Here is a 14,077-nt window from a genome sequence, read left to right as displayed (position 1 = left end):
GCAGGGTGGCGAGAGAGGAGTGGGAGGAGAGATGAAGCTCAGTGAACTAGCATTGAAAAAGAAGCTATAGTGAGGATGCATATAAATAAATAAAAACGCCTGTGAGTGTTCTATGTAGAAAATCCAGGATGTGATGCTCGCCCACAAGGGGGCTAAAACTATGATCTTCCTGTGTTGAATTGACCTAGGTCCCTAAGCACTTTGCACACAAGCGCTATCCCCAAGTAGAAATGTAATCACCTACTTGTGAAAGCAGGCAGTGATCTTTAAAGTATTATCTATTAAACAATTATAAGGATGGTATCCATAGTCCCTCCCCCCATCAATTTCCGAAACTTATTTCAAAAGCGGGGATATCATAGGCAACTGCTCAGAGAACTAGAAGCTATGTATAAGGGTTTAGTGTCCTGGACCTAAAACAAAAGTAAATTTTCCTTTCTTTTATTTTTATTTCACTTCCTATTGCATTATGTTGTAACAAATTACCAATCAAATAACAGTTGTAGGGTTCCTGACCAAGCTGTAAATGTTTTTGTTTGTTTTTTTGGTGCTTGCAAACTAGCCGTCACCGGTCGCGCTTGCGGAGAAGTCGCTAGGATACGCCTACAGTTACGATTCATCAGTTATCTACTGCATATTATGCCTGTATCACTGGGGAATGGCAGCTCGCCTACTATATCCATTATATTTTAATTACGTGATTCTGTAGGATCCAGACCTCTGGAAGTTCCACACCCCTTCGGGCTCCTTCCCGAGCAATAGTGCATCACGTTGTGCATATCGTTAGGGGCCCTGTATTCATTATATTGTCTTACACTGCAACTCGCGCTCTGCCTGGGTAGACATACGTGGCAGCTAGTATTCTAAAAATTGTATTGGAGGTTGGTCTTCTGAAGAAGGCATCTCTCTGCTGAAACGTGCGTTGAAACATCTTGGAAACCACCCTACAATTATAGAAATCCATGAGATTCTATGTGTTAATCATTCATCATGTGTGTGTCTTTGGTCAGACATTCAATTATCTTAGTATGCTGACACTGTATAAAAACCTTTAGAATGTAGTATGGGTGCATGGATGACTGATTATAGTTAGAATGTTGCATAGTTTTTCTGTGATATAAAAGTCTTACATTTTTAATGATTTTGTACTGCAATAAATAATTTTGTATTTTCCTATTTTTAGTGTCACTACCATAATTCATATAAATATGTTCTAAATTGTTCATGAAGTAGCCCTAGGAATTTCACAGCAGGCTGTACATTCCTCCAGGGTACAGAGAATAAAGCGAACAGTGGAGTGGTCCACAAAGATACCCTAAACATTGTGCTAGTAAAACATTAGCTAGCAATGGGTAGTGTGGAAATTCCTCTCATGGCTTTCCTCTCATTCACAGAGAAGAGATGTAGAGATATTTTCATTCATCAGTTTTGTCCATGGTATACCTAATATTACATCTGGAATTAAGGGTAGGAAGACTGAAGAGAGTCATCCCTGACTCTTGGTTTTATGGAGAAGACTAAAAGACAGATTCATTGGTTTAGATCAGGGGTCTTCAAACTGGGGTTGGGCCCCTCTAGAGGGGCCTCGACTAATCCCAGGGGGGCACCAGGCTCATGTCAATAAAAACATCATGCTGATAGCAGTGCTTTGTTTTAAGCTAAAAAGAAACGATCAGCAGTCGGCAACTCTGTAATGGGGCACTTTTAAAAGGTTTAACATAACTGTAATGTTTAAGACATACTTAACCATTGCAAATTGAATGGAATAATTGTGGGAAACTCTGAGGGGGCCCCTAATTATTTTTATTTATACTGGGGGTGCGGCCTTAAAAAGTTTAAAGACCACTGGTTTAGATAAACACAGTTAATATGGGAGTAAATGAGCAGAGCTGCAGCATTAGGACATCCTTTGTATAGCCAGCTTACAAGCCAGAGGTATAAACAGCTTCGAAATAATGATTCTTCTTGTGGGTACAAGAGATACACAGAGGACAGTTTCTATGGCGATCTTTGTTCTCTAAACGTTTCTGAACCAAATGGTGACCAAGCTAGACAGAGAACTAGTTTGGGAGATGGTTCTGTTAAGATCAAAATCAGGTGAATGGAGGGCCTAGCTGACCCAAACTACATGTAACTATTGTTTAAAGAAATGCGTGTTGATGTTTGTCTCCACCTGATGGCAAATAAAGGGCTTTATGATTGGCGTGTCAGATCACTGTATGTCAGCAGGACATCATGTTTCCAATCTTATACTTTCCTTTTACAAATCACTGAGGGGCATTAATCATATTGCTTTACATAAAGAATCCATTTACTACACAATCTCAAAAATTGTGCAAGTGATGCATGTGCATCACCTGCACAAGAGTCAACCCAGACTGTGGCTTTGAAAGTGCCAATGATTAACAGCAGTTTGAAGCAAAACTAATTGATCAGGCGTTCTTCCTATACCCTATTACTTGTCCTAATGCAGCATAATTTCCCCAGCGCCTCTAACTGGGGGTACACATGTTTAGTTTTGTGTCTATTGACGATTCCAAAAGTCACAGCACAGTCTGTGAGAGGTAAGTTGTGGAGTCTATTCTGGTATGTAAATAAAAACTTCTTTACAATATAGTAAGGCATAGACGGACACTTCGAGATATTAATATTTAAAGAGTCTGATTACTGTGTCATTCTGTATCAGGGTTTAAAAATCGGACACCAACTCCTCGAGTAAGACTTGATTCGTCAACCAAACTACCCCTGGAAAGTGCAGTTTACTACAGAAGTACTTGACAACAGTGTCCAAGGCCCTGGGACCCTAGTAGGGAGCGGTCATCACAATCAGGGAATTTACCCTGCTACCTCTGGCTGTCCAAGGACCAGAGAAACAAGCATTTACAATGCAATAGGTCTCGCATTAGGAAAGTGTGAGCTATTGGTATTGTAAATGACACATTTTTTTAAATATGTGTTGGCCTTGAAAATATAGAAGTTAATAGCATTGTTATTCACAAAGCCAATAGCTTACACTTTCCTAATGCGAGTCCTATTGGCTATGGCAATGCTTATAGGTACCTGTAATCAAAAAGGGCCCATCTCAAAAAGGGGGTTAGTGTGTATCCTGTTGACCTTGGAATACACACATTTGGTTAAAATACCCCTCACACACCAAAAGGGCCCTTGGTGTCATGCTTCATCATCGGGGTCTTCCCGCCCGGCTGCCGGACGGGGCAGTGCTGCGACAAGCGACTACGCTGGAGCACCTTTTTAAATTGTGGGTGCTATGTGAGTGAATGGAGTGAGTGTCAGTGGGGTCAGGGGTGATAGACAAGTGATGTTAAAAAACACCTGTCCTAGTGATACAAAAACTATTTAATAAACAATGGCTGGTATTATTAAAAAAGGTGGTGTCGGAAAGGGTAAGCGGGTTTATGGGCTTACTTTCCTGTGTGGGTTGACATGTTTCGGGCGACATGCCCCTTCGTCGGGACCGGGGTAAGAGATCCCCCTGTCACTCACTAGTGTGTCGCCACTATGGGTTTATTTACAAAAAGGTGAAAAAAAGGATCAATGTGTATGTATATATACTTTATATTTTAATACACATCCCTTGCAATGTAGTAAGATACTCATGTAGTATGCTCATTATGATGAGGAACAGTGCCTCATGGGCCAACACTAGATCGAAGGGTATTTTAGGGGTCCAATCAACCCCCAGCCTTGTTGTGCTTCCTCCTCCGTCCGTGGCCTATGTGGTGGCCTGAATTTATAGAACACTACCATGCCACATTTTGGTCTCTTTCAAATTCCACATTCAATCAGAGAAACATTTTCACAGGCACTATCAATGCCTTTTGCAGTAAAGGAAGAGAGAACGCAATAAATGATCAGTGGGATGTGGGTTTGAAGGTCACATACTAATCGTCTCAATTGCAGTCTGGCTGCATTCAGGAGGTAAATCAGAACTTGCCCTGCACCCCAAAGATCAGGTTTCTCCATGGGCTATTGATGGGGAGGATATCATGGCTACCAGCCTTGCAAATACGTTTAACCCCACGTACAAAAATGTAACACTAACAAAATCCAGGTCAGCTGCTCACAGGCTGAAAGTAATTTACGTGATTCCATTTTCTACGTCAATTACTTACCTTGTAATCAGGTCTAATATTTGCAAAATATATGAAAGAATCAACAGCTAGGCCAACTCGTAGTCCTCCTCCTTCCCAAGATATTGCCGCCATCTGTTTTCCAGGAACTTTCAGAGTACGGAGATGCTGGAAAATTCAATATTGTGTAAGTACACTTGCTGGACATTATAGACATCAACAAAAAAAAAAAAAAAAGATGTCGAACATGCAACCGTCCTTTCAGACATTTTAATTTTAACAACGGTGGAACCTAATCACTGAAAAAGGCAAACAGTGTTATGTTTTGTAGTTTTGTATAGAGAAGAAAACATTAATTACTAGTAATCATAGTTCTCTTTCAGTAGAATCTACAATAAAGTCATAAATACTAAACAGTTCTGCCCAGAAGCGGGATCCAAAGTACTTTTAATTTATATGCAAAAAGCTTTCCTTTTAAATTCGATTTTCATGACATAGGCAGTCACCCTTTAGAGATAAAAATGATAACAATAAAAATCATTTTCACAACCCTTTTTTTTAGAAGGAAAAATGTAGGAAAATAGGGAGAATGTAGATAGATAGGCTACAGTGTTTATAGTCTGGAAATCTGATTATTTAAGGAACCACAGACCTCAGGAATCCCATAACACCTATCAGTGGGAGTAGATCCGTTTGAATTTTACTGATGCTTGCGATCCTTAACAGAAAAGAGACATTTTTTTTGTCCCTCTCCTTGGAGAGCAAGGCAGGTTGCTTATGACGTTAATGAAGACTACGATGGAGGAGAAGTATGATGACTAGTAATTATCTTTTTCTTCTCCATACAAAACATAACACTGTAAGCCTTTTTCAGTGGTTAGGTTCGACCGCTGTTTGCCTTCTGCCAAGTCGAGCAGAAGAGAAGAAGCTTTCTTTCATTAAGAACAACAGTACTTTTGTGGTACAAAATGGTTTAGAAGCAACAAAAGATATGAAACGTGAGGATATATATTTTTTATCCATAACTAGCCAAAAAGGGCAGAGCTGAGCCCTTCAGGACTTCTGCACAGGATCAGAAACACAGAACTAACCTAACTGACACTTATAGGGTATGACTGGATACTGATGGGAAACTGGCAAGATGTACTTCTTTAAAGAAGTAGCACCTGTTTTCCAGGCTCCAGAGTATACCTGGACGATGAACTCCAATCCGTTTGCGGAGTTTTCTGTACTCCACGCTCCACGAAGCACACAGTGTTCCGAAAATGTTTTTTACTCAATTGTGCCCGCCAACCTTAAGGTAAATCCAACGTTAGACCAACTCCCAGCGAGATTTCTCAACGTGGCGGTCCCGGATGGCCGCAACCATTCTTTAGCGTTGAGGAAGCTGCCGCTCGAGTAGACAATCTACTTTAGCAGCAGACAGAAGTAGCGCCCTCTTGCACTAGAGCTAGTGTCTTTCGCACAGATTTTCAAGCGTGGGACAAACTCCTGTAGTTAAAAATAAGCGTGAACGGCGTGTCCTAACACACTCCACCGCTTGCAGAACTCCACGTAGTGCAGTGGAATTTTTGGGTCTCTTCAAACTCCGCCCTGGCCTACTCCAAAGGTGGTAGCCTAGCTTCCTGTATTCTTGCTATTTTCTTTATTCCCTCCATTATAAAACGGTTTGTGAAAGAGTTTTTTCTGGTTGCTAAATCAATAGTACTCTCTTTTTTTGTGTGGTTTGTTGTTATTTTTCAAGAAAAATAGAATACATTTGTCTTCTAGAACCAATCACCAGATCCAGTATAAGACACCAGAATAGAACAACAGTTGGGTGCAGCTTGGTGCCACTTGACCCAAGCCACATTAGACTATCGATCCCCAATCAGGGCGAAGACAGTCTTGGGTTGCTTGTGTTATGGGTCAAGGAGGGCCTGGCCTGGCAGTTAGGACTGGCCTTTTCCTCCTGGAGCAGAGTCGAGAACGATTTGCATATGGATGGGTTGAAACTGAGGCGGCATGGTGGGCAAAAGAATGATGGATTGGAATGCCACCCCGAGCGAGTGGTTAGACTTATTGCGAGCATTCCTCCCATCACCTTTGTGTGTTTGATGTAATAGCATAAGTGGCGAAAGATATGCCCAGTCGTGGTTCCCATGCTCACCAAGCCACTTGAACCAAGCTACACTCGACTGATAAGCCCCAGTAAGGGCGAAGCCAGTCTTGGGTTGCTTGTGTTCGGTTTAGGGGAGCTGGCAGTTCAGACTGGACTGTTCCTTTCGAGCAGGGTTCAGCGGATTTGCATGTGGCTGGGTCCAGACTGAGGTGGAATAGTGGGAAAAATAATAACAGGTTGGAATTCTACCCGAGCAATTGCCAAAGGTTAGACATATTGCAAGCATTCCTCCCATCGCCTTTTGTATGTTTGAAATGAATTAGCACCTTCATTTGTTCAAGGTTTCAGAAAAGTTTGCATTATTTTGTTCACTTTTCGACCAACCTGATATAAAATAGCTATTTGTCAAAGCCATGAGTTGTCTGTACTTCCTGCACTGTTCCACATATGACGGGGAATGGTAATTATTGGCCCTTGTTAGGTAATTTCGGTTTTGAGCAAGTGACAAGAGTTTTTCTTTGTCAGGGTCCTTCAGAGTATTTTTGTGTGAAGACAATTACAGTATTAGTTGTCTAACTACCAGCCAGTGGTTTGGTAATTTTCTTTTGATTCACCTACTCTTGACCTGCGTGTCAAGCAATGCTTAATATGAGCAGGTTGTTTCAACACTGTAGCGCGAAATGGAACAAAAGGTATTGGAGTGCTTTTGATGCACCTGCACTTAATCGTCCACACCGGTGCTTATAGGTCGAACTCGATCCAAAGGTATTGGAGCGCTTTTCTTGAGTACCCGTTAAGAAAACATTCATTTTTTGGTAGGCACAGGGAGATTACGTGATTTACCCAGAATCACAGAAAGTTGAGCCGATGCCGAGACTCGGACCTGGTTCCCCAGCTCCTAAGTCGGCAGCACTAGCCCTTATACCACATCCTCTCACCACTTGTAGGGTTTCATGGTTAGTAGTTAGTTCAGTTATAGGAGGTGCTATTAGGAACAATGGGCTGGTGCAAGCTGTCCCCTGACGAGAACCCCAGCACTAATTTTTTTTACAAATTAACCACTGGTGTCAAGGTTCACCTAACTTTGCCTTTGCTTCCATTTTACGCAGTGAACAAGACGCTTTGTTATATGAATGTGGCATGAGTTCCTTTATTTGCATTTGGGGAAGAAATTACGCTATGTTTTACACCCAAGACACACAAACGGGAAGATAAAAGTGAAACTGGAGCTAATAATACTACTTTTTTTTGTATTGCTTTCATTCCGCCTTTCTCATTTTAGTACTTGCAACACACATTCGCAGAGGTGCTATTTGCTCAATCCCTGGCGTGCTAGGGCCAGTTCACAGGAGGTAAAGGATGTGAGGATCTCATGAATGCCCTTTTACATCAGAGAAATCTTATATATATATATTTTTTAAAAGGGAGCCCATTCATCTCAAACAACAAACACTTTGATGATGTAGGCAGAAACATGAATATTACTGATAAATAATTTTAGCATGATGTAAAACCTTCACAATAGGAAGAAATGTCCTATAAAAAAACTACAAAAGAAATTTACTATAAATGGGACTCCGTGCACAGATGTGTTCATACAAAATCCATTCTGCGTGTTCCCGCATTCCTTCAGGCAGAAATGGGAGCTGACATGAAAGAAATAGATAGTTAAAAAGACGTTCCTTGGCTTTAGAAGTACAAAATACATTTACCTCTCCAAACGGTGTGTAAAACTGCACTGTATTCACATCTTTATCCATGCCGGAAGCCTTCTGAGAACCCGCTACAGCCAAAACACTTCCACTACAGTTCCACTGAATACTCACTACATTCATGCAGGTGTCAATCAGAATGGGATCTACAAAGAAAATGCGTAGAAAAAGGTTATAAACAACTAAGTAATGCAAACAAAACACCATTGAAGTGAGCAAAATACACACTAGCAAGTGTAAGAGCATTTTGAAATGCAAATTCAAGGAGATTCATGGGTGGGTTTTAGAGAAACTTTGGTACATTTTATAGTAAAAATGTGTATCAGTATGCGAGTCAGATTGAGATGTACAAATTCTAAAATGGTACAATAATGGAGTCACGATAACCTTGGGCTAGCATTGTACCAAAGTGAGGCAATCTGTTACACCACAATCATACATATAAACGTTATGAAAGAGGTGAGCAAAACGAACAAGTTACTTACCTTCGGTAACGCTTTTTCTGGTAGATACTATATCTGCCTGTGGATTCCTCACCTTGTGAATATCCCCCTTGCGTCAGCAACGTTCGGAAATTTTCTTCGTAGCACGCCGACGTGGACGACGTCACCGGAGCACGGCATCGCGCGTGACTCCGTCTGACGTCATCGACCCCATATCAGGCCCACGCCGGCGTGATGACGTCAGTTCCGCCCTTTTTTCCGTGCCTTCGAGGCACACGGACGGACCAACGATAGCAAATATGCAAATATACAATGTACACAGTACAAATAGAACCAAATCAATACAACAGTATTACAATCATATATACAGAAAGACCAGGTATAGCAGAGTAGACAACGGGGAGGCGGGTGGGTCAGTGAGGAATCCACAGGCAGATATAGTATCTACCAGAAAAAGCGTTACCGAAGGTAAGTAACTTGTTCCTCTGATAGATACATCTGCCGTGTGGATTCCTCACCTTGTGAATAGATTCCCACAGCAGTCCCCACTCCCGGAGGAGGGTGTCCACTCTGCTACACCAGGAAGTCTTGGAGGACAGAACGCGCGAAGTGGCCATCCCTCCTCACCTCGGTATCCAAGCAGTAATGCTTCGCGAAAGTGTGGAGGGAGGCCCAAGTCGCGGCCCTGCAAATATCCTCAACAGGTACACCCCTAGACAAAGCAGATGTTGCAGACTTTGCTCTAGTTGAATGAGCTCTAATACCCTCAGGAGGGTCCTTACCCGCAAGGGAGTAGCAGATCTTGATGCACAGGATTATCCACCTGGAAAGAGTGCGCTTGTGCACCGCTCTGCCCTTCTTGCAGCCAGCAAAGCCAACAAACAGCTGGTCGTCCACCCGGAAGTCCTTAGTCCGGTCCAGATAGAAAGACACCGCCCTCTTAGGGTCCAGGCGATGCAGCCTCTCTTCCTCCTTAGACGGGTGAGGGGGAGGATAGAAGGTAGGAAGGGTAATGGACTGCCCAAGATGGAAAGGAGTCACCACCTTAGGCAGAAAAGCAGCCCTGGTCCTAAGAACCATCCTTTCTGCATGAATGGTCAGGAATGGGGGTTTGGAACTTAGAGCTTGAAGCTCACTTACCCTCCTTGCCGAGGTGATTGCAACGAGGAAAATTGTTTTAAAAGAGAGAAGCCTCAATGGACACTTGTGCAAGGGTTCGAAGGGAGAACCCATTAAAAAGGTCAGCACAAGATTCAAATCCCAATGAGGAACAATAAAAGGAGTAGGAGGAAACATATTCAAAAGACCCCTCAAGAATCTCAAAACCACCGGAGATTTAAAGAGAGAAGGCTGATCCGGCAAACATAAAAACGCCGATAAGGCCGAAAGATAACCCTTGACCGTGGACACAGCCAAACCTTGCTGTGCCAGATAAAGGGCAAATTGTAAAATATTAGACAAATGAGCCTTCAAAGGGTCAACATCCCTCTCCCTGCACCAAGAAACAAATTTAGTCCACCTATAGGAGTATATGGACTTAGTGGTGTCACGCCTGGCAGAGAGAATAACATCCACAACCTCGTGAGGGAGAGAAAATGAACTCAAGTTGCCCCGTTCAATCTCCAGGCATGAAGGTGTAATGTCTGGAGGTGGGGGTGTAGAACCTGCCCCTCCAACTGAGAGAGGAGGTCTGCCCTGTGAGGGAGACGGAGCGGCGGGTGAGAGGATAGGTGGAGTAGGTCCGAATACCACACCCTTCTTGGCCAATCCGGAGCAACCAATATGACTTGGGCCCGGTCTTGACGAATCTTCCTCAGAACCCGAGGAATCAAAGGTATGGGGGGAAACGCGTAAAGGAGTCGAACTCCCCAACTCAACTGAAACGCGTCCCCCAATGCTCCTTGCATCGGATACTGGAGACTGCAGAATGAAGGGCAGTGAGCATTCTCGCGAGTGGCAAATAGATCCACCCGAGGAGTCCCCCACATCCGAAAGATGTCGTGAACAACCTCCGGGTGAAGCCTCCACTCGTGGTCGGCAGAGAACTGCCGACTGAGACTGTCTGCACGCACGTTCAGAACCCCGGCCAGATGATTTGCCACCAGACAAATCTGATGGTCCTGAACCCAGGACCAGAGACGCAGAGCCTCTCTGCAGAGACACTGCGACCCTACTCCTCCCTGCTTGTTGATGTACCACATCGCGGTCGTGTTGTCCATTAGAACCTGAACCGAACGACCGCGAAGGGAAGGGAGGAAGGCCTTGAGCGCCAAACGTATCGCCCTCAATTCCAGAAGGTTGATGTGAAACAACCTTTCCTCCGGAGACCAAAGACCTTTGACCTCCAGGTCTCCCAGATGAGCACCCCACCCTAGAGTGGATGCATCCGATATCACTGTGGCCACCGATGGAGGCAGCTGAAAAGGCTTTCCTTGTGACAGATTGCCTTCCACGCCCCACCAAGACAGATCCGCTGCAGCTTCCCTGGAGATCCTCACTGACTCCCTGAGATCTCCGTTGTGCTGATACCACTGCCTGCGGAGGCACCACTGGAGCGCCCTCATGTGCCAGCGTGCATGACTGACCAACAGAATGCAAGAAGCCATCAGACCGAGCAGGCGAAGGACCTTCAGGACTGGAACAACCGCCCCATTGAAGAATAAAGGAACCATTTCCTGAATGTCGCGAATCCTTTGAGGTGGAGGGAATGCACGACATACAGAAGTGTCCAGTACCGCACCTATGAACAGGTTGCGCTGGGAGGGCACCAGGTGAGATTTGGGTACGTTTATCGAAAAACCCAACCTGTGTAACAACTGAGTTGTCTCCTGCAGATGATGGAGCACCATCTCCGGCGACTCTGCTTTGATCAGCCAATCGTCCAGGTACGGGAAAACTGGAATCCCCGACCTTCTGAGATGTGCAGCCACCACAGCCATCACCTTGGTGAAAACTCGAGGCGCAGTAGTAAGTCCAAACGGGAGGACCGCAAACTGGTAGTGCTGCGAACCCACCGTAAAACGGAGATACTTCCTGTGCGACTTCAGGATTGGGATGTGGAAATACGCATCCTGCAAGTCGATCGACACCATCCAGTCTTCTTCCATCAGCGCCAGAAGAACCTGAGCAAGGGTGAGCATTTTGAACTTCTCCTGTTTGAGATAGAGGTTCAAAATCCTGAGATCCAGGATAGGCCGAAGCCTGCCATCCTTCTTGGGAATCAAGAAATACCGGGAGTAGCACCCTTGACCCCTCTCCTGCTCTGGAACCACCTCTATTGCACCCTTTCGAAACAGTGCCAGGACTTCCTCCTGCAGGAGAAGCAGGTGGTCCTCCGAGCAATAACCTTGGCAAGGAGGGTAATTGGGAGGGAACTCCTGAAAAGGAAGTGCATACCCATTCTCTACGAGATTGAGAACCCAAAGATCTGATGTAACCGATTCCCAATCTCGTAGAAAGTGAGTAAGCCGACCCCCTACTGGCCCTACATGATCCAGAATGGTGGATCTAGGGCTGCTTTGCTGATGCGGGTGGGGGTTGGGCATTATTGGAGGAAGTGGAGGAAGAGGAGACTTGACGTCCACGTCCACGACCCCTCTGTCTACCTCTATAGGACCTATATAGAGGGTTTTGCTGCTGCTGCTGCTGTTGCTGTTGGCCCTGCTTGAAGGGACGAAAAGAAGATTTAAATCCCTTCAATTTTCTAGCCGTCGACCCTCTCATCTGCAGACCCAAGGATCTCGCAGTGGCACGGCTGTCTTTAAACCTTTCCAAGGCCACATCAGCCTTTTTACCAAAAAGGCCAGTCCCATCAAAGGGTAAGTCCAGCAAAGTAGATTGTACATCCGCTGAGAAATCAGAAGACTTTAACCACGCGGCTCTCCTGGTTGCAATGGATGAGCCCATAATTCTGGCAACAGAATCCACAGTGTCCATGCCGCTTTGAATGACCATGCGGGCCGCAGCCTGAGTGTCAGAGATCACTTCATTAAAGTTTTTCTTATCCTCCTCAGGAAGTTTTGTAGACAATTGCTTCACTGAGTCCATCAGCGCGTGCACATATCTACCTAAAAGGCAAGTAGCGTTTGATGACTTCAGAGCCATGCTCCCAGAAGAGAAAGTCTTCTTCGCAGCCTGATCCAATTTCTTAGACTCTTTATCAGCTGGCACTTGAGGGAAAGAGCCTGCAGCCCTATTAGAGCAAGCCGCCTGAACCACAAGACTTTCCGGAGATGGATGTGTAGACAGAAAGGCAGGGTCATCAGGAGCCACCCTATAGCGCCTTGCAATAACCCTTGAAACTGCAGGAGCAGACAACGGCCTCTTCCAAACCTCCTTAATTGGATCTGACAAGGCATCAGTAAACGGCAGAGTTGGTTCCACAATCGAAGAAGGAGAATGCAGGACTTCTGTGAGAATGTTGGGCTTGTACTCCACTGTGGGCATAGAAAACAATGGCCCAACCCGAAATCGATTATGAGCTCAATCAATCAGTACTCACAGTTGATTATTTATATGACTGAATAGGTGTTTCAAAAATAATCACCTCTTGTAGATTTTATCAAACAACTTCGAAATGCATCCACCATTGGAAATTAATTTATTCAAAAAATTCAGGAGTTTTAATGAATTGCTCCAACACAGCGATATAAATTTCATATATACATTAATAAAAAAATATTTTTTAAACAACGAACGGTAACAAAGAGAGCAACGTGCTTCTATAAGGGTGCCGGAAAAATAGAAAGAAAAAGTGATTTGGATAGAAAGGGTGTTAGCCTCAACAGAATAGTGACATAGAATTTTTACAATTGAAAAAACAGTGCTGTACAAAGGGCAGCAAAAATATATACACAGGCCACTGATTGCTTTTTTCTCTTTTAACATTTATACATTCTTTTACTGGCATGTATAATGTTTGAAGACGGTAGTGGTCCTATTTGTGGGTAGTTTTGCGTCTGTACTCCACTGTGGGCAGCTTTAAGCTAAGAAGGTCAGCAGCCTTCCTAATAACCACGTGATAAGGAGCGACGTCCCTTGATGGTGCATCAGAAGTCGAAGGCAGACCCCACTCGGGAGAGAGTTCCAGACCACTAGCATCCCGAAGCTCATCGAAGTCATCATCATGATCAGGAAGCTCGCCTTCTTCCACATCTGAACTCTCATCATCCTTTTGCTCGAGAAGACGCTGAGCTCTCCGCCTCGACCACTCCATTCGAATCGAAGTCGATGGATCCGGCAACGACTCCGACGGAGCCGGTTCCGACGTCGAACGAGGAACCGGAGCAGGAGGACGAGAGTCATGAACAGGCGTAGTACCTCGATCACGACGAGGTCGATCCGGAGTCGGCGAAGCCGCATGCGGAGTCGAAGACCTCGGTGGAGCCGTACCGAGCCAAGGTGAAAGAGGCGCCGGCATGAAAGGCATAAATGGAGCAGGGGCATACGACTGAGGAATACCCAGATTGTATGATAATGGACCCATGGGGCCACCAGGCGCTCCAGTGGGGTACATTGCCCTCGAATAAACTCCATACATCGCATTGAGAAAATGCGAGGGATCCTGCCCAGGACCAGGGAAGGAAGGGTACGGACCTACCGGATGTTGCAATGGAGGCCGACCCGACACATCCTCACCCTGACCTTCCGGATTCACAGGAGTCTCCGTCGAAGCCGGTTCTTGAATCACCTCCTCTTCTTCATGCTCCGAGGAAACCGGCTCCGGGTCCG

At 44.8% G+C, this 14,077-nt stretch overlaps 1 protein-coding gene across 1 annotated transcript in view; it reads right to left on the bottom strand.

Annotated features, from left to right (window-relative positions):
* The window catches only part of WDR35 (WD repeat domain 35), a 531,383-nt gene that overhangs the window by 425,067 nt on the left and 92,239 nt on the right, over positions 1–14,077 (bottom strand). Inside the window, exons 8-9 of the mRNA XM_086926288.1 lie at positions 7,905–8,050; positions 4,134–4,259 (exon numbers count right to left, since the gene is read on the bottom strand). Coding sequence (XP_086782414.1) covers positions 4,134–4,259; positions 7,905–8,050 — 272 coding nt within the window. The remainder of the gene's footprint in view (positions 1–4,133; positions 4,260–7,904; positions 8,051–14,077) is intronic.

The sequence above is a fragment of the Lissotriton vulgaris genome, chromosome 6 (genome assembly GCF_964263255.1).
Source record: "Lissotriton vulgaris chromosome 6, aLisVul1.2, whole genome shotgun sequence".
In the NCBI taxonomy this organism is placed as follows: domain Eukaryota; kingdom Metazoa; phylum Chordata; class Amphibia; order Caudata; family Salamandridae; genus Lissotriton; species Lissotriton vulgaris.
The sequence above is the reverse complement of the archived record's forward strand: the minus strand, read 5'-3'. Positions and strand labels throughout refer to the sequence as shown.